Source organism: Tupaia chinensis, unplaced genomic scaffold (assembly GCF_000334495.1).
Source record: "Tupaia chinensis unplaced genomic scaffold, TupChi_1.0 Scaffold000195_1, whole genome shotgun sequence".
NCBI classification, from domain to species: domain Eukaryota; kingdom Metazoa; phylum Chordata; class Mammalia; order Scandentia; family Tupaiidae; genus Tupaia; species Tupaia belangeri.
This window is the reverse complement of record NW_006159670.1, coordinates 353242-373627: the sequence shown is the minus strand read 5'-3', so window position 1 is coordinate 373627 and position 20386 is coordinate 353242. Positions and strand designations below refer to the sequence as shown.

At 52.2% G+C, this 20386-nt stretch overlaps 1 protein-coding gene across 1 annotated transcript in view; it reads left to right on the top strand.

Moving 5' to 3' along the window:
- EPB41L4A (erythrocyte membrane protein band 4.1 like 4A) overlaps nucleotides 1-20386 on the top strand; it is a gene marked incomplete at its 5' end in the record, with an annotated part of 306715 nt that overhangs the window by 168006 nt on the left and 118323 nt on the right. The window contains 2 exons of the mRNA XM_006146888.3: nucleotides 3367-3418; nucleotides 10387-10465. Coding sequence (XP_006146950.1) covers nucleotides 3367-3418; nucleotides 10387-10465 — 131 coding nt within the window. The remainder of the gene's footprint in view (nucleotides 1-3366; nucleotides 3419-10386; nucleotides 10466-20386) is intronic.

Below are 20386 nucleotides of genomic sequence, written 5' to 3'. Positions count from 1 at the left end.
CCCTACAGTACTCGGTCGTCAAGGACGCGGAGCCGTGAATTCATGTTGTCGCCGAAGAGTGGACCTGTTTGCATCAGAGGAGCTGACAGACACGTGTTTCGTGAAAATGTAGGGCTCCGTCCTACCGCTTACGTGTTTTAAGGATGGTTTTTCCATGAACACGCACTGTCCCGTGGGTCTCTGCCTAGTGAAGCCTTCGTTCCCTCACCCTGAATTCCATGAGTCACGCACTCAGCGTGTTCGTGTTGACATCACCTCTCGCGGCACGTGGGACTGTAGGTGCATGGGTAGCCTGTGACCTCCCGCTTGGCCACGAGTACCGGAAGGCTAGAGGTGGGTCTCCCCGTCTTCGTGTTCCCACACTCCTGGTGCAGGGTCTGACGTGGCATGTACAGAACACGTGTGGGGCTGGCTTCATAGCCCAGAGGTTAAGGGAAGCTGGATCCCGCACGGCGGGCCAGGGCCTGAGTCCCACGCAGCGGTTTGTGTGCGCGTGTTCCCAAACCCTGCCTAGCTGCAGAGGTGCAGGCCAGGGACGCCATGTAGCCACGCCCCCCGGGTGTGCTCTCTCTCCCTCATGCTCTCATTCTGTGTCTCTGTCTGGCAGGCACACGCGCTGCCTGGCCGTTACTACGAAGAACACGTCTAGCGGTTACGTGACATTAAATGAATGACCCCCGAGTGTGGAGCCCACCCTCGGCCTCCTAGGTGCTGTCCCTACGGTGGGGATGTTGTGCTCGCTGGCGGGTCCTCGGGCCTCCTCTTGGGCAGTGGCGCAGTGGCCTGACGTGCTGCGGGTGACGGCTGGTGGCTGCTCAGCAGTGACAAGTGCCGTCCTGTGCGGGGCCTTTGGTTCCCCGTCATAGCTTCCCCTGCGTCGAATGTAAGTGGCTTTCATGTTCAAGGTGCTGGCTTGTGAGACTGGGGGCTTGTGCTTACTGTTTCTGTGCTGGTCGTTCATCATTGTCTGACCGCCGCGACCCCGGCTTCCAGTCCGATCACGGGGGAGCGGTGCACAAGCCAGTTCGGCGGCAGTGCTTAGCATACCCGATGTGCAGTGTGTGGGCTGAGTGGCCTGACGGGCCTTCCCTCTTCCTACAGAACCACGATTCTACTCATCTCAGAGCCTCCATTGTGTTTCTTCACCTCGCAAAGTTAATGAGCATCAAGGACAGGTTTTGTTAAAATTGTATAGATTATGATTACTGTGAGAGACTTTTTTAAAAATCTAAATTTTTATTATTATATTATTATTAGTAGTACTAGTAGTAGTGGTAGTAATTTGGCCAGAGAGAGAGAGAAAGGAAAAGTGAGAAAACAAGCCACCAGATCCAGGATTTGAACCATGGTTGGCCATATGGGAGTCCACAATACCACCTCTGGTCCCAGTTTTCTTTTTTTAAGTTTTTTATTTTATTTATGATTATGATTTTTTAAAAGTTTGCTATAGAGCACATGTCACCAGAGAGAGACAGAGAGAGAGAGAGAGTGAGAAAGCAAGCCATCGGGTCCAGGACTTAAATTGCCATCAGCCCTGTGGGAGCCCAGTGGCTTAACCACCATGCCACCTGCTCGTCCCTGTGTGAAAGTTATTTTAATAGGTTAGAACTAGTCTTTCCTCATGGCATTTAGTTTTTTTTTAAAAAAAGTTTTCTTCTTGTTTTATTTGTTCAACTTTTGAAATGAGGGAAACACTCTGGAGACAGGGAAATGAAAAAGGAGTTGAAGAATCCATGTGGCCCATCCGCCTGGGATGACGGTGTTGGGGGAGAAGTGGAAAAGCCCTCTTCTGGTTTTGCTTCCTACTGGTTTCAAGACCAAAGGCCCCTTCTCCCCTAGCTTTTTCGCCACGAGCCCTTCCTGGGGCTTCCTGTGTTATTTGGTTAAGGCTGAAGGTTAAGGCCCAATTCCTTGTGTGTGTCAACATCTGCGGATACCCCAGGAGCCTCGGACAACCCCATTATGCACCCCGCCCTTCTGCGCTCTCATGGATGACGCCCTCTCCGGACAGCCCCGGGGGCCCAGCCACCTGCGTCCCGGTGTCAGACCCGAAGCTGAGAGAGGAGGGTGGGGTAATGGCCGTGTGCACTAGCTCGCCCTGGCTGCAGTGGAGACCGCCTCGCCTGCAGGTGTTAACCGGTGTCTGTGTTTGTTTCCGTGGGTTTCCCCTCTTGGAGAAGTCCAGGGGTCGTCGGGTCAACCCTTCCTACTGAGCACGAATGGCGAGGAGCAGTCCTGCCTCTGCTTCCTTCGTGGGGAGTCGTAGCTTCGCAGCCAGAGTGTCTCCTGTGCCCCACGATGGGCGCTTGGGTGGACCTTGCTCCGCCTGGTGGGCCAGAGTCAGTCTCCGCTGCTGTTTTCACACCAGAAGCTCACCTTTAGTCACCGTGGGCTCCGGGAGCAACTGGCTGGTCAACAGCCAAATACCGTGGAAAGTGAGTCATTCTAGACCTTTCAAAAATGAGGATGAGGGGCCAGCAGGTGGCCTGGTGGTTAAGTGGCTGGATTCCCTCATGGCTGAGACCATGGTTCAAGTCCTGGACCCAGTGACTTGAAGATCACACCAGGCATGTGTGCGTGTGCGCCCCAAATCCCAGGAGGAGAAGGGATCGTGGCCTGCCATGCCCCTGGGGGGTGATTCATGCTCTCTCTCTTTGCCAGGTGCACATAACCGAAAAAAAATCCTGCACACCTTCACCATCATCCCTAACCTATTTAGTCTGAGCCAGGGGCTGTCCCAAAGACTCACCGTGAGTTCACCTGGCCTGCACAGCCACCCCCGAGGGGGGCAGAGAAGTCCAGACCTGTGTGCGGGGTTACATGGCGATAATGGGGGAGCCGGAGGCGTCCGGGACTCAGCCAGTTGCACAGCGAGGGGCTGCTCTCCTTCATCTCTACAAGGAGTGGCTTTATCTGATGGCTTCCATGGCTTCCTAACACCAAGCGGCTGTGCCTGCAGGGGGCTGGAGCTGAAGAAGGGGCACTTCTCGGGGCCGGCACAGCCGTGGGGCGCTGTGATGGGCTTCGGGGAGAGACTCGGAGGGCGTTCTCTGCGGCCACCGTTTCCCTCCCCAGCAGGACGCTCGCTCACCAGTGCCTGGTGTCACCACTTGGCCAGCAGTGTGACCAGCCAGCCCCCAGAAGTCCTGCTCCCTTCTCTGCCCCTCTCGAACTCCTCACTTTTTTCTTCTTGAATGTTCTTGTTCATACAAAATCTCTTATGTATGTTTGTGTGTATCTATGACAAATGACACGTTTTACTTATCAAGTGTTTAAATGTCATTTAGATAGCATTTTGCACATGTTCTTGATATCAAGGCCAGTGAGAAGCAACTAATTTCTGTCATTACCCTTTTCCTCACACAGTACTGGCTGGATCCCGCCAAGACCCTGGCTGAGCACAAAGAACTGATCAACAGTAGGTATTCCATTTCAGTGATTAAGGGGCGGCTTGAAGTGGTTCCGAGTCCATGATCAGCTGGGTGCAGAGAGGGGCTTGGATACCCACAGGCGAGCACTCGGACCCGAGCGCCGTGGAAGCACGTGGGAAGGGGCTATCCGTGCCCGCGAGCCTCTCTCCAAGCCTGATGAAATTGCATCACAGTGTAAGCACACCGAGTGGGTCTCAGCACGCGCCTGCCCCGGGGCCTGCCTCCCCATCTCCTGTGTGACTTTTCTCTGCGTTTATCTTTGGAATTTGACCTTGGAGAAAAGACAACATCTAAACATTCAAAGAGCTTGAGTTTCTGGGGTTGTCGAGTGCTTTGTTCAGACCTCGCAGGTGCCTGGTCAGAAAGGAGGGGCGTGCCATCGGAGAGGTCGCTTTGGTTTTTTCTCTGTGCTGTTACTAGGAGATGCAGTGTGCAGTGTCGTTAAGTACCCACCCCTCAATCTTATTTTCCATAACTCAAGTTTTAATACATATATGTGTACGTATGCATGTTTAGTTTTACTTTTGCTCTAAGGCACATACACGTGGCAGAGAGACACAGACAGAGATGCATAGAGAGGGAAGGTGGGAAACGACCCCCTGGGAGTGGGTTTCTTTCTCCTTCTGGTGAATGCACTCCCCTTCTGGTTATTTAGAATAGGGGTGGGAGTGGGCAGCGTAGTGGTTAGGGCATGGCCTCTCATGTGGCTGACAGTGGCTTGAGTCCCAGATCTGGTGACCTGAGAAATCGCTCAGGGCGCCTGCTCCCGTGTGCGGAGAATCCCGACAGGAGAATGGAAGAGCAGGAATCGCAGGGTGGCCATCCCTCCTGGGGGTGATTTCCCACTTCCCTCTCTTTCTCCAGCAAGTATATGCTCCCTGGGTCAAAAACCTGAAAAAGGGGAAAAACGTTAAGTTGATGTACAGTAAGAATAAAACACTGGCATTCGATCGAAGAAATATAACAAAAGAATACTTCATTTCATCTCAAATAGTTCGATCACTCACAGAGGAGAGTGAGTATCAGGTCTTCCACAGATTAGTCAGAAGGAATGTCTATACAAGGGATAGGATGTCGGGAGTCGCCGGGCCTCCTGGGTAAGTCTCCTTACTGTCCAAGGCCTCAGAGTCGGTCTTAACAAAAGGTCGATGGGGATTCCTAGTTCTTGGCTCCCATATTTTTGGAAACGGGAGACACAGCTTAATTTTGTGGAAGGGTTTCTTGGATGCGGAGTCTGTGGAATAGCATGGCGAAGTGTGGAATGATCGCAATCCGGTGATGTGCTTCGTCAGTACGTGCTATAGTCATGTCCTAGGACAGACGCCAGAACACACCGGCTCGGCGACCTATGCTCCAGAACGCCCCCCCAGCCCGCGTGCTCGTGGGTCGGGGTCTCAGAGAGTCAGCTCGCTCTCAGGTCACGTCGTGAGTTCCCTGAAGGGCCGTCTGGAACAGTGCCCGGAATGCACGGGCGCTAGGCATTCGCAAGCTTGGCTTTTATTGCTGTGGTTGTAGGCGAGTCGTCTAACCCTGGGGCTTCCCCTGCCCTGCGTACGTTACCAGGCTGCTGAGAATCAAGTGTTTATGGAATATTCTGACTCCGTCACATGCAGTCCAGGGTAGAACACTGCCTGCCACCCTAGAGGAGTGAGAATGGAGGCAGTTCGGGCCCAAAGCCCTTAGACCGTCACTGCAAACGTGTGTCTCAGACTTCTGCCTGAGTGGGTGCCACCCCTGCACCATGGCTGCAGGGGAGCGGGCTGAGTCGTGGTGGTCCAGAGCCAAGCCGGTCGGAGGGGGCCTCTTGCCCTGGCGCGCCCCCAGGTCAGTGCTTCTCCGGCCTCAGGTGCCGTCCACTGCCTGCAGGAGCGCAGGCTTGATTGTCACAGCCAGTCAGCCGGGCGGAGTGCCAGGCCGTCCTAAATATTTCGTGGCGTGTGCTCCCTGATGCCTGCCTTCTGGATAGACGTGTGGTCAGCAGAGACACAAACACGGTGCTCAGGTCGACACGAACACCGAGCCTGGGGAATCGGCCCTAGCAGAAGGCGTGCCTTTGCGGCAAGGCATAGGCGAGGTGGAAAGGGGGCCCAGGCTCGGAGTGCGGTTCGTATGCCAGAGCCGGCCTGTGGGGTGCTGCAGACGTCAGCAGGGGTGTGTCATCACCACCCCCGAACGGGTGTGGTGTGAACGTGTGCATGCGCCATTTCAGCTCCCTTACCCAGCTTCTGAATCTGTGACTTTAATTGTCCTCAGAAATGAGATGCAGAGACTGGGGCACTTCACATAGCACGTACTCAGAGACTCTCACTGGGGTGGGTGTGTCACGGCGTCTCCGTGAGCAGCTGTGGCCACCGCCTGGCGCACGGTCCCCAGTCCGTGTTAAGACAGAGCATTGGATCTTGGTGCTCGGCTTGGCGTGCGCAGCTTGGGGGACCGTGCAGATCAGCCTCCTTCCCTCTGAGGTGGAGATGTTTGCAGTGAAAACGAAGGGACGTGGCTGGCTCTGGCTCGGCAGGCCTGTGTCCTCAGCTCAGCGCGAGCGTTCGCTTCGTATTTGCCCCTGAATGTGCAATTTCAGACTTGGCTTCTGATTTTTCAATTTGTTAAGTTAGTTTTGTGTGTAATAAAGGAATGAGAAATGCCTCTTTAATTCTATGAGAACACACTTAGATTCAGAAAAATTTAAGAATGAATCTAATAGTGTCCGTAATTTTAACACTTAGCCTCACCAATAAGTTTATTCCCTAAAATAAAGATAATAAGCAGCTGGCCCTATGGCCCAGTGGTTAAGGCCGCTGGGTCTCACATGGCCAGGCAGCTTGGGAGACATGCGGAGCGCACGTGTGTGCCCAGCACCCCGACAGGCCGGGGGTGGAGAGAAGGGATTGAGCAGTGGCCGGTCCTCATGGGGGAGCATGTTCCTCCTCTCTCTCGCTCTGGTAGAGGCCCACACCTTCTAGCAACAACAAACAAACAAACACCAAAAACAAGACAAAACAAGAAAGAATGAGGAGGAGAGATGCAGAAAGAGATTCTAACCGATCAGTTCGGACGTTTCTAGCCCCTTCTCTCAGCATTAGCCGTTAGCCGTCTCTCGAGTATTCTTCCAGGAAACGAAGCCACGGCGTGTGTCGACCACACCACTCCTTCTCCAGAGACGCCCCCTGTCTGCACTCCCCACACGGCCCAGGCCTCTGTGGTCTGAGCGTTGGGGGTGGGGATGGGCTTCTCTAGGGTAGGTGACGGACTCTACCTGCTGCTGAGCATTCCAGCTGTTCGCAGCTTTTAGCAAATCATTTTCTTTTTAAAACATTTTTTACAACTTCAATTTGTTCATAATAGAGAACACATGAACCTGCATGGGAGGGGAGAGAGGGAGAGCGGGAGGGAAGCACTCCTAGCAGGGTCTCCCTGCACTGTAGTTAGTCCCTGCTCCCAGCCCCTGCCCTAGGGTCCTAGGCACGTGCACATGCCTGGTGTGTTTAGAAGCTGACCATGGGATGCGAACACGTGGACAGCCATGTGGCTTCCAGCACTGCAGTTCAGTTCGCTGCCTACTGAACAGGTGTTTTAAGTTTCTTTCTTTCATGAGAGCAAGAAAGAGTGAGAGCGAGTGGGAGGAAGAGCTGGCATCCTTGAGAGGATTTTGCCATGCCCCTCCTCCCAGCCCCTGTCCAGCCAGGGGCAGGGGTGCCCACGCATGTGCATGCCCTGCCCTGGTCGACGTGGGCCCCGCACCTGGGCCGCACATGGCTTCGGCCTCCCAGCAGTGCCTGAGGCTTGCCCCACCAATGTGCTGGGCTGCACATTGGTTTCAGAAATGTTCGCGGCAGTTAACTTGATAGGTGGCTGGCTTTTAAACTATTTATTTTATGACTACTTTCTTCATTACGAGAAAACTACATCTGTAGTTCTGAAAAATACAAACAGTAAAAATCGTGTGTAACCTTGTCATCAGAAATAAGAAATAGCATTCTAGGGCTGTGGCCCTTTTCTCCTTTTTAGTGTGTGTGTGCACACAGGCATATGCTCATCATAGGGGAGGCCCTCTGTCACACACCCTGAGCCCTGCCTTTCCTCTGTGTGTTTAATATGCGTGTGCACACAGGCATGTGTTCATCATAGGGGAGGCCCTCTGTCACACACCCTGAGCCCTGCCTTTCCTCTGTGTGTTTAATATGCGTGTGCACACAGGCATGTGTTCATCATAGGGGAGGCCCTCTGTCACACACCCTGAGCCCTGCCTTTCCTCTGTGTGTTTAATATGCGTGTGCACACAGGCATGTGTTCATCATAGGGGAGGCCCTCTGTCACACACCCTGAGCCCTGCCTTTCCTCTGTGTGTTTAATATGCGTGTGCACACAGGCATGTGTTCATCATAGGGGAGGCCCTCTGTCACACACCCTGAGCCCTGCCTTTCCTCTGTGTGTTTAATATGCGTGTGCACACAGGCATGTGTTCATCATAGGGGAGGCCCTCTGTCACACACCCTGAGCCCTGCCTTTCCTCTGTGTGTTTAATATGCGTGTGCACACAGGCATGTGTTCATCATAGGGGAGGCCCTCTGTCACACACCCTGAGCCCTGCCTTTCCTCTGTGTGTTTAATATGCGTGTGCACACAGGCATGTGTTCATCATAGGGGAGGCCCTCTGTCACACACCCTGAGCCCTGCCTTTCCTCTGTGTGTTTAATATGCGTGTGCACACAGGCATGTGTTCATCATAGGGGAGGCCCTCTGTCACACACCCTGAGCCCTGCCTTTCCTCTGTGTGTTTAATATGCGTGTGCACACAGGCATGTGTTCATCATAGGGGAGGCCCTCTGTCACACACCCTGAGCCCTGCCTTTCCTCTGTGTGTTTAATATGCGTGTGCACACAGGCATGTGTTCATCATAGGGGAGGCCCTCTGTCACACACCCTGAGCCCTGCCTTTCCTCTGTGTGTTTAATATGCGTGTGCACACAGGCATGTGTTCATCATAGGGGAGGCCCTCTGTCACACACCCTGAGCCCTGCCTTTCCTCTGTGTGTTTAATATGCGTGTGCACACAGGCATGTGTTCATCATAGGGGAGGCCCTCTGTCACACACCCTGAGCCCTGCCTTTCCTCTGTGTGTTTAATATGCGTGTGCACACAGGCATGTGTTCATCATAGGGGAGGCCCTCTGTCACACACCCTGAGCCCTGCCTTTCCTCTGTGTGTTTAATATGCGTGTGCACACAGGCATGTGTTCATCATAGGGGAGGCCCTCTGTCACACACCCTGAGCCCTGCCTTTCCTCTGTGTGTTTAATATGCGTGTGCACACAGGCATGTGTTCATCATAGGGGAGGCCCTCTGTCACACACCCTGAGCCCTGCCTTTCCTCTGTGTGTTTAATATGCGTGTGCACACAGGCATGTGTTCATCATAGGGGAGGCCCTCTGTCACACACCCTGAGCCCTGCCTTTCCTCTGTGTGTTTAATATGCGTGTGCACACAGGCATGTGTTCATCATAGGGGAGGCCCTCTGTCACACACCCTGAGCCCTGCCTTTCCTCTGTGTGTTTAATATGCGTGTGCACACAGGCATGTGTTCATCATAGGGGAGGCCCTCTGTCACACACCCTGAGCCCTGCCTTTCCTCTGTGTGTTTAATATGCGTGTGCACACAGGCATGTGTTCATCATAGGGGAGGCCCTCTGTCACACACCCTGAGCCCTGCCTTTCCTCTGTGTGTTTAATATGCGTGTGCACACAGGCATGTGTTCATCATAGGGGAGGCCCTCTGTCACACACCCTGAGCCCTGCCTTTCCTCTGTGTGTTTAATATGCGTGTGCACACAGGCATGTGTTCATCATAGGGGAGGCCCTCTGTCACACACCCTGAGCCCTGCCTTTCCTCTGTGTGTTTAATATGCGTGTGCACACAGGCATGTGTTCATCATAGGGGAGGCCCTCTGTCACACACCCTGAGCCCTGCCTTTCCTCTGTGTGTTTAATATGCGTGTGCACACAGGCATGTGTTCATCATAGGGGAGGCCCTCTGTCACACACCCTGAGCCCTGCCTTTCCTCTGTGTGTTTAATATGCGTGTGCACACAGGCATGTGTTCATCATAGGGGAGGCCCTCTGTCACACACCCTGAGCCCTGCCTTTCCTCTGTGTGTTTAATATGCGTGTGCACACAGGCATGTGTTCATCATAGGGGAGGCCCTCTGTCACACACCCTGAGCCCTGCCTTTCCTCTGTGTGTTTAATATGCGTGTGCACACAGGCATGTGTTCATCATAGGGGAGGCCCTCTGTCACACACCCTGAGCCCTGCCTTTCCTCTGTGTGTTTAATATGCGTGTGCACACAGGCATGTGTTCATCATAGGGGAGGCCCTCTGTCACACACCCTGAGCCCTGCCTTTCCTCTGTGTGTTTAATATGCGTGTGCACACAGGCATGTGTTCATCATAGGGGAGGCCCTCTGTCACACACCCTGAGCCCTGCCTTTCCTCTGTGTGTTTAATATGCGTGTGCACACAGGCATGTGTTCATCATAGGGGAGGCCCTCTGTCACACACCCTGAGCCCTGCCTTTCCTCTGTGTGTTTAATATGCGTGTGCACACAGGCATGTGTTCATCATAGGGGAGGCCCTCTGTCACACACCCTGAGCCCTGCCTTTCCTCTGTGTGTTTAATATGCGTGTGCACACAGGCATGTGTTCATCATAGGGGAGGCCCTCTGTCACACACCCTGAGCCCTGCCTTTCCTCTGTGTGTTTAATATGCGTGTGCACACAGGCATGTGTTCATCATAGGGGAGGCCCTCTGTCACACACCCTGAGCCCTGTTTTCTGAAAGTGCACTTTTTGTATCTGTATAAATTCCTGGTAAGTGTGATTGGTAATAGCCATATAATACTGCACTACCATTTTGTCTAATTAATAATGTAAAATTAATTCATTTCTATTTCTCTTTTTAGCTGGACCTCCATATACCTTGTATTTTGGTATTAAATTCTATGCCGAAGATCCATGTAAACTTAAAGAAGAAATAACCAGGTACAGTATTGACTCTGATTTTGGACAAGCACATGTACGGGGGAGACAGAAAGCTTTAGTTGAATCAGATTAAAACCAGGGGCTAACACCTGGACCTCTGCCACCCAGGTTTGTAATGCACCTCTGGTTACCCTTTGACTGGCATTGCAGGGGGCAGGCGAGTGTGTGAGGGGGAGTGTGTGAGGGGGAGCGTGTGAGGGGAGCGTCTGAGGGGAGTGTCTGCAAAGGCCTGAAGCTGGTGGTGTGGCAGTGGACTTGGCGTCTGCTTGCTGGCCTTCCCTGGAGCACCACTGCCGAGCCGTTCACGCATGTGGAAGTCGCCATTCGAACTGCCTAGAGGAAGCAGTTGGCACGCTCAGTTTGCAAGTGTAAACATGCACTCAGAGAGCCAGGTAATTCTTTTATTGTTGTAGCTTTAGTATCAGCCAGCCAGATGTTTCATTTATCTCTACAGGCATGGAAATATAATTGCTCCTAGTATTAAAGGGCACATGCAGCCAGACAGCGGGCAGCAGGGAGCTGTGCTGCTCAGTGAGGCCGGCCGCGTGCAGAAGTCACCGCTGCAGACCTCGCGTGTGCGTCCATGTGTGCCATGTTCCAGGGCTGGCTGAGTGGGCTCACTGCAGCAGGACTGTCGGGGGTGTCTGTCTTTCCGTCTGTCTGTCTCTATCTTTCTGTGTCTTTTTCCCTCATGGAACAAATGCATAAAAGTCAAAAGAAGAGAAAAGATCAGCGTTTTAGCGCATCGTAACACCTTTGTCACCAAGCATCATGTTCCGTTGCGGCAGCATTTCCAGTTGTGTTGATTAGCTTGTCAAAGTGGAACATGCTGGCACTCAGAAGGGACTTAAAGGAGTAGGTAAGAGTGTAGCCCCTCCTTCCCCCAGCCAATACCCTGGCTGCCTGCGGTGGTGAACCCCGAAGCGTCCTCCCTGACCTCCCTTAGGCCCCTGAGCTCCCAGTGGACCCCGACCGTGGGCTGAGTGAAAGCCCAGTGCGTGTGTGCAGACACCGGGAGTCCTGCCTCTGCTAGCCACGGCCATCTGAGGTTTTGTTCCTTCTGTCCTCTCCCCGCTCTTGTCCCGCCTTCTTTCGCCTCAGTTTCGGGTTGTGTGGGAGTGAGGAGGGGACCTTCTCCATCCCACTCTGAAATGCCGTGTTTAGGCCTCGTTTTTAGGCCCGTGATGAAATCTGCATTCGTGTAGTTTCTTTCTTGATGCCAGTGGGCGCAGGCACGTGCATGGGCGGGGGGCGTGAGAAAGCACCCGTGGGGCCTGGTCACACCGCGTCCCCTTTCCTCCAGTCCTCCAGCCCGCCAGGACCCTGGGCGTGTGTGCACCAGATGGGGACCAGAACCTGGCTGGCCATGTGGGACCTGGCTTTCTCGCGTAGCTCTCGGTGGCCTTGCCGCGGGGCCATCCACACCCATGTCATTGTTGTCACGTTGTTAGTCCTTTGGAGGAAGCCGGGGTGCCAGCATAGCTCAGTGAGGGAACAGGCTCACCCCACTGGGTGGGGAGGAGGTTGGAGGAGGGGCGGATTTACATGAGAGTTGCGTGGGGAAACAGCCCGAGTGGCATACAAATGCATTTCCATGTTACCCAGTGGAGAGTCGCAAGGGAAGAATGTTTTATTGAAGCACAGTGGACACCCTTCTTTCCGAGGTCGTCCATAGTCTCTCCTCGGTTTCCTCCGCTGCCCAGGTGGAGGTGTGCCTGTTGCACGCGGTTTGTGAGTGTCACACGGAGTGGCGCTCAGCTCTCGGAGCTGGGTCCGGCCCGGCTAGGTGCTAGGTGAACGTTAGAGCTCGTTACGGCCTCGGTCTGCACTCCGCAGTGCACAGGGGTGTGGTAAATGGGGGTAGGTCGCCAAAATCCGAGTTCGGTGTTCGTGGTGGGGAGACCGACGGCGTATCATTACCTCACCTCTGTTTGTGTGTGAGTTCGTTCTACTAATGGCCTGTTCATACATGGATTTGTGGAGAAAGTGCAAGCCTACGTCTGTCTTTCCGTCTGTCTGTCTCTATCTTTCTGTGTCTTTTTCCCTCATGGAACAAATGCATAAAAGTCAAAAGAAGAGAAAAGATCAGCGTTTTAGCGCATCGTAACACCTTTGTCACCAAGCATCATGTTCCGTTGCGGCAGCATTTCCAGTTGTGTTGATTAGCTTGTCAAAGTGGAACATGCTGGCACTCAGAAGGGACTTAAAGGAGTAGGTAAGAGTGTAGGCCCTACTTTACCCAGCCAATACCCTGGCTGCCTGCGGTGGTGAACCCCGAAGCGTCCTCCCTGACCTCCCTTAGGCCCCTGAGCTCCCAGTGGACCCCGACCGTGGGCTGAGTGAAAGCCCAGTGCGTGTGTGCAGACACCGGGAGTCCTGCCTCTGCTAGCCACGGCCATCTGAGGTTTTGTTCCTTCTGTCCTCTCCCCGCTCTTGTCCCGCCTTCTTTCGCCTCAGTTTCGGGTTGTGTGGGAGTGAGGAGGGGACCTTCTCCATCCCACTCTGAAATGCCGTGTTTAGGCCTCGTTTTTAGGCCCGTGATGAAATCTGCATTCGTGTAGTTTCTTTCTTGATGCCAGTGGGCGCAGGCACGTGCATGGGCGGGGGGCGTGAGAAAGCACCCGTGGGGCCTGGTCACACCGCGTCCCCTTTCCTCCAGTCCTCCAGCCCGCCAGGACCCTGGGCGTGTGTGCACCAGATGGGGACCAGAACCTGGCTGGCCATGTGGGACCTGGCTTTCTCGCGTAGCTCTCGGTGGCCTTGCCGCGGGGCCATCCACACCCATGTCATTGTTGTCACGTTGTTAGTCCTTTGGAGGAAGCCGGGGTGCCAGCATAGCTCAGTGAGGGAACAGGCTCACCCCACTGGGTGGGGAGGAGGTTGGAGGAGGGGCGGATTTACATGAGAGTTGCGTGGGGAAACAGCCCGAGTGGCATACAAATGCATTTCCATGTTACCCAGTGGAGAGTCGCAAGGGAAGAATGTTTTATTGAAGCACAGTGGACCCCCTTCTTTCTGAGGTCGTCCATAGTCTCTCCTCGGTTTCCTCCGCTGCCCAGGTGGAGGTGTGCCTGTTGCACGCGGTTTGTGAGTGTCACACGGAGTGGCGCTCAGCTCTCGGAGCTGGGTCCGGCCCGGCTAGGTGCTAGGTGAACGTTAGAGCTCGTTACGGCCTCGGTCTGCACTCCGCAGTGCACAGGGGTGTGGTAAATGGGGGTAGGTCGCCAAAATCCGAGTTCGGTGTTCGTGGTGGGGAGACCGACGGCGTATCATTACCTCACCTCTGTTTGTGTGTGAGTTCGTTCTACTAATGGCCTGTTCATACATGGATTTGTGGAGAAAGTGCAAGCCTACGATATATATATATATATTTTCAATTTGCTAGAGGGTGTGTGCGCTTGTCTGAGAGACAATAAAGGGAGAAAACACTCCCATGGGACATGGCCGCGCCCCAATCCCTTTTCCTCCATTTCCCTCGCCTTTTGGGATTTGGGACACACAGGCACACATGAGTGCACCTGGTGTGTTTCTCAAGCCACTGGGTCCAGGTCCCGAGCTGTGCAGTTGGCCATGTAAGATCTGACCACCGCAGCCACCACACGCTGGCTGGTAGCCACGGTCTTTTCCTAAGTGTCGGCCCAGACCACGTGATTAGGAATAGGCTTACTTAGTGATCCTGAGCTGCAGTAATCTATTTTATTTTGAACTGTACATTTAACTTCTACATTTAGTGTCCTATCACTGGACTTAATTAGTATGCTCCCGAATGTTTTAAGTGGCGAGGCATAGTGGATCTGAGACAGAGCTGGTTACATGAGCTCATTCTGGCAAAAGGAAGAAACAAACCCCAAGCCCTAAATCTTTCAATATATGCTATTAAAGCAAAACTATATTGAATCAACATTTTTAAGTTTATTGAATTCTTTAGAAAATTATTCCAGCCTACTCTGTATTGGCTGTTAAAATGTTATGGTTTTTTTATTTGAAAAATAGAACTAGAGTTAATTTGCTTACGATCTTTAATATATGTCACTTTCTGAGAGTCGTACTGTTTCATATATATTACATGGACCTCTTTCACCATCCAACACATTCATTTTATTCCATCTATACTCCATTATTCTATCATTTATTTCAAAATGCCCTTGTGAGTGGCCTTTCAGATTTCATTTTAAAAAATTGTAAATATGGGGCCAGGAGACGGCATGGTAGTTAAGGTACTGACTGACTAGTTTGAGTTGAGACCTGGCAGCTTCCTTTCTCAGTCTCTCTCTGGAGAGTACATGTACCCTGTAGCAAATTAAAATAATAAATAAATAAATAATTCTTTAAAAAGAATTACAAACAATGCTGCAGTCAACGTTCTCAGGCACAGACATGGCCATGCCGGATGCAGATTCTAGAAGGACATTGTATTTACTAAGACTGGTGGTTGATGGGGTCACAGGAAAACGAAGTTTCAGGTTATGGAAAAACCTGAAGCCCCTGCTCTGGGATTTTACATGTGTCTGAAATCAAGTTGAGGGACTCTGTGGTTCCATATGCTAGCCTCCACTCTTACAGAGTATTCCTGGCGTGTCAGCCCACTTCACAAGCATTTTTAGACAGGAAAGCTTACTGCCTCAAAAAGCCATAAGCAGTGGGAACCAGCAGTTAGCGTAATGGCTATGTCACTGGACTCCCACGTAGTCGACTGTGGTTCTCGTCCCGGACCCGGTGGCTTAAAACTCACGCCGGGCGCGTGTGCATGTGTGCCCAAGATCCTGAGAGGAGAATGGAGGAGAAGGGATTGCGGCATGACCATCCCCCCGGGGGGTGATTTCTCGCTTTCTGTCTCTATGTCTCTCTCTGTCTGTCTAGCGAGCGCACGCGCCCTATAGTGAAAATCTCTCCCCCCCCCCAAAAAAAAAAAAAAAAAAGCCATAAGCAATTCAATTAGAAGTAAGAAGTCCTTGCTACTGCTGTTGTCAATACTAGACTTTCTTTCTAGATCTATGCAGAATAAGCCTGATCTTTCTCTATTAGTTCTTGAGCTTGTGTCCTCACTGGAGCCGTTACTTATTTTCAGTTCTATTCAAAACACTGCGACATCTCTCCACCTCTGACGTCCCTCAGGGATCGTTCTCTGCAGATTTGACCAGTCTAACACACACATTGATGAAGAGGACACGCTGTGTGGGGGCCAGCAGGTAGGGTGCTGGTGAAGGTGCTGGATTCCCACGTGACTGACCAGTTTCAGTCCCAGCCCCAGTGGCTTGAAAGTGACAACAAATAAATAGATAGCAAATCAATAAATGTTTAAAAAAAGGATTAGAGAAGCTGTGTTTACGTAGGCCAGGGGTTAGCTCTGCGTCATCACTCATGAGTTGGGTAATTTTGAAAAGCTTACATAGTCTTTTAAAGTATCAGGGTGTTTTTTTTTTTTTTTTATCTGTACAATAGAATTAGAGTGTTTCAGCTGGCAGGTAGTGTGGTGGGTAAAGACATTGGATTTTCACATGGCTGGGTATGGTTCAAGTCCCAGACCTGGCAGCTTGCTTTCTCGCCTTTCTCTCTGTCTCTCTCTCTCTCTGGTCAAGTTAAAAAATAATAACAAATTAAATAAATAAATAATTCATAAATAAATATAATCTTGAAAAAAAGAGAATTATAGTGTTTCTTTAAAAAGATGACTGGAGAAATATGTGTGCAAAGAGTTTACTGTAAGCAAAATATGAGGTCGGAAAAATCATGATGCATTTTTGCATAAAAAAACAGAAAAAAATACATCATGACTTTTCTGACAACCCAGTATACATTAACATTTATGTATTAAATATAATTAACATAATAATTCAGTAGATATTAAGGGTAGCTACAGTGGAAATAATGTTCATTTTCTATTATCAAGTAATGAAAACATTTGTAAAGATACCAGTTTGGAACCTTAGGACAGGTCTTCCGTGTAGGTTGAGTCAGCCTGTTACTCAGAACTTTCCGGTGCGGGAGTTTGTTAACTGTGACCCGTAGAAATACTGTTGCCCCTCACCCGCGTTTCTAGAGTTCGTGTCAGGACAGTTCGCTTCATCGTTCACTGCCCCTCCGTTCAGTGACTGTCTGGGGCGCCGCGTGGCGGGGTGCCTCGGTGAGGGACTGGTGACCGCGGAGAGGCGCCGTTTCCTTCCACCCAGAGACTCACCCCGGACTGCCCTGCTCACAGCCCAGTCCGCAATGTCATCGGCGCCGCTCTGAAGTTTTAAAGATCTAACATCAAATTCTAAAAAAAGGAGCTGTTCTAAATGACTGGTTAGTGATAAACACTTTCTGACTTCCGAAAGCAGGGGCTTGCCTTGTGGTCTGTTCTCGAACACTTTGGCATTGTGCTGGAGATTGACCTGAGGGCCACCAGTTACCGTTACGGCTCTGTAGCCGGAGCCTTCCCTGTGAAGTTAGCTTGTCCAGCCTCTTTGCTAGTGAGTGACCTTCAGTCCTGGCTGACGCCCTGAGTCCCTGTCGCCTTCATTCAGGAGGACGATGGGCCTTGTCTAGTTGAGGTGAGGATCGCATCCCGTCCTGGATACAAAGGAGCTGGTAAACTTGAAAAGACTATAATGTGTAAAATGGTATTATTCCTATTTGTTCCCACCTTCATCAGGGTTCTAATTTTTTTTCTTTATGTTTTTGCCATAGGGTTTATGCACTCGCTGGAGAGAGAGACCGAGAGACAGAGAACGGGAGAAATCACCCTCAGGGGAGATGGCCATGCTGCAGTCCCTTCTCCTCCATTCTCTTGGGATTTGGGGCACACATGCACACGTGCCCAGTGTGATTTTTAAACAACTGGGTCCGGGACTCAAACCGTAGTCGACCATGTGGGAGTCCAGCCCCTTAACCACATGCCACCTGCTAGCCCCAGTCAGGGTTATTATTACTATTATTTTTTCTTCTATGAGAGACTGATAGACAGACAGATGCATGTGCGCACACACACACTCAGGCACCCCCAATGGCCTCGCCCCGCTCTGATCCACCGCATCTCCCTGGCATAGGTCACAGATGGCCTTAGGTCTCCCAGGATGGACCCGGACTCTTCCCGTTTGGGTATGGTTGTGTTGTCGCTCTGCCACCACCTGGGCCCTTCGTGGCCGTTGGTCCTTTCTCTTGACAGTTGAGGGATGCTCCCTCTACCGTTCTATTTCGAAGCCATACCTGCTGTTTCCCACATTGTACTGGGTTATTATTTAAGCGTTTCCCCGTCCCTCACATTTAAATTCTATCCAGTCTAATGAGGCACGTATCAAATGCTGTGTTCCCCCCTTTGTGAAGTGAAGAACATAGGCCTACTTTTGATTACTGTGTGTGTGTGCGTGCGTCTGCGCGTGTGTGTGCGTGCGTGCATGCACCCCCGTGTTACCCTGTCTCACTCAGCTGGGACCAGACGTCTGAATGCTGCTGCCCCAGCCTCGTTGGCTCTCCAGGCCTCACGTCTTTGGAGGGTGCACTCCAGCTGAGCGCGCAGGGCCGTGGTTCCAACCACACGTCCCATGGGGCTGTTCGGTCTCCCAGCACAGTGAGGTCTCTGCCCGCTTTGCCCGCTCTGGTAGTGGCTGAACTGTCTGTGGCCCTCAGCCGCTCGCCCGCCCTTGCCGTCTGCTAAGCTCTTTTCAGTGACGTCAGATGAACGAAAACCGAGGCAAGTGCTTCCCCTGCACTTGAGTGACCCTGGCGTGAGGGCTGTCAGGTGTGGACGGGTTCAGCACAGTGGCTTCTTCTCCAGAGTCCAGGTGAGCTCAGGAGACCTGCATATATACCACAATGTTAATTTGCATGAGAAAGTGACCAGAATTGCCTCACAAGAAGCCTCTGCTTTGTACCATAATGTATTCTGGATATTTCCTTAAATAGACCTTTTTTTTTTTTTTTTCCCCCTAAAGGTTTTTGCTGCAGGGCACGTGTGCTTTCTGGAGGTGTGCTTGCTGGAGAGAGACAGAGAGAAGGAAAGGGGGAAAAGTGAGAAATCACCCCCCAGGCAGGATGGCTACATCACAGTCCCTTCTCCTCCTGTGTCCTCTCAGGATTTGGGGCACCCACCCAGATGCGCCCAGGGTTTTTCAAGCCACCAGGTCTGGGACACGAACCACAGTCAGCCATGTAGGAATCTAGTGCCTTAACTTCTGTGCCACTTACTGGCCCCAGCAGATATTAACCAGCAGCTCTTTCTAATTGGAATACAGTATAACTAGGGTCCCAGTAGAATCCCCGTCTGACATTTTAGAGAATGAGGGAGTTAGCAATAAGCCTACGCCGGGCTGTCCTCGGCAGGTTGGGGGTCTGCCCACCTAGGTAAGCGAGCAGTGTGCTGGCGTGGGGCTGGTGTTTGGGGAGCTGCACCCCACGTGGCCATAGGCAGAGGAGCCCCAGCTCCTGCAGCTTGAGAAACACACCTGGGACTTGTGTGTCCACAGTTCTAGCAGGTAGAGAAACAGGGAAGGGATTGTGGCACGACCACACCCCGCTGTGGGTCCGCTCCGTGTGCGTGTGTGTGTATGCGTGTGTGTGTGTGTGTCTGGTAAGTGCTCTCACCTGGTAAACACACAAAACAGGAAAGTAGAGCTAAACAAGGACTGAATCAGCCGCCACTTCGGTCGGAATGACGTGGAAGGAAAGGCTCGGACTGTCCAGCTTCCTTTCAGCATGTTGGGAGATAGGATCTTTTTATCACAAACGTGTATGGTATGCATCAAGAAAGATGCTTACTATAGTAAAAATTACTCAGGTTCTTAATTAAAAATAGTTTGCTTGGGACTAGCAGGTGGCGTGGAGGATAGGATGGCCCACGTGGCCGACCCTGCGGTTCAAGTCCTGGACCCAGAAGCTTGAAAATCACGCCAGGTGCATGTGCATGTGCGCCCAAAATCCAGGAGGAAAGTGGAGGGGATGGGAATGCGAAGCGGCCATCCCCCTGGGGGTGATTTCTCACCTCCTCCAGCTCCCCAGCTCTCTGGCAAGTGCGTGTGCCCCGTAGCAAACTAAAATAAACTAAATCTAACGAAATAAAAATAGTTTGCCTTTGATTTTGGTGGGTTTTAATATAGTGGCTTCAGATCTCTGGTATCTCTAACAAACTGGCTTCCTAGGAAGGTCTTTTTCCTAGGGATAGCAGAGGCGCTCACCGTGGGCTTCTCACGTCCACGCGTGTCTGCATGTGCTCACACAGTCAGCCATCAGCTCGGCAGCACTGGCCTGAGTCACGCGCAGGCACCGATGGCGGCCGTCCTCGGTCCTCTCTACTTGGCACCCTCTGGCTCTGCCCTGGCTTGGCTTCTCTCTCCTCTTCTCCTTCCCTTTGTCTTTGAAGCAAATACCTGTGAGATTCGGTCCCTCCACTTATGCATCCGGCCAGGGGCCTGTCTACCTCCTCTTAAGGAGGAAGGCACCTGTGACCCAGTTCCTACAAAGCACATTCTCGGGAGGTTGGAAGTGTCGCTCGCAGAGGGTGCAGCACACACGGCTTCTGGCAGGCGGCCGTAGTTCCAGCAGGCGTCTGTTCAGTTCACGGGCTTTTCTGCAAGTCCTGGTGTCCCTTGCTGTCCTCTGAGTGAGCACAGGCGTTATCAGGCCGGGGGAGCGCCCAGGAGTGGCCGGTCCTTAAGCCCGTCGGGAACGGGAGCAAGTTGGGGTGAGGGTGGCGCTGGTCGGTGGGCGCGCGGTTGGTCCCAGGAAGAGCAGAAGTCTTAGAAGTTTTCTTAAGGAGCTCAGGCTTTATCCTGAGGGCAAATGAAGTCTTCCAAGATGTTTTTAATCAAAGGAGTGGCTGGGTCCTTCTACCTCCCGGGAGGCTGGAAAGGGAGCTACGCAGGAATGGCAGGCCTGTGACCAGTGAGCTTGGAAGTCTGGACAGGGTGGTGCCCGGCTGGTCACACACTGCACCCAGGTTTCTGA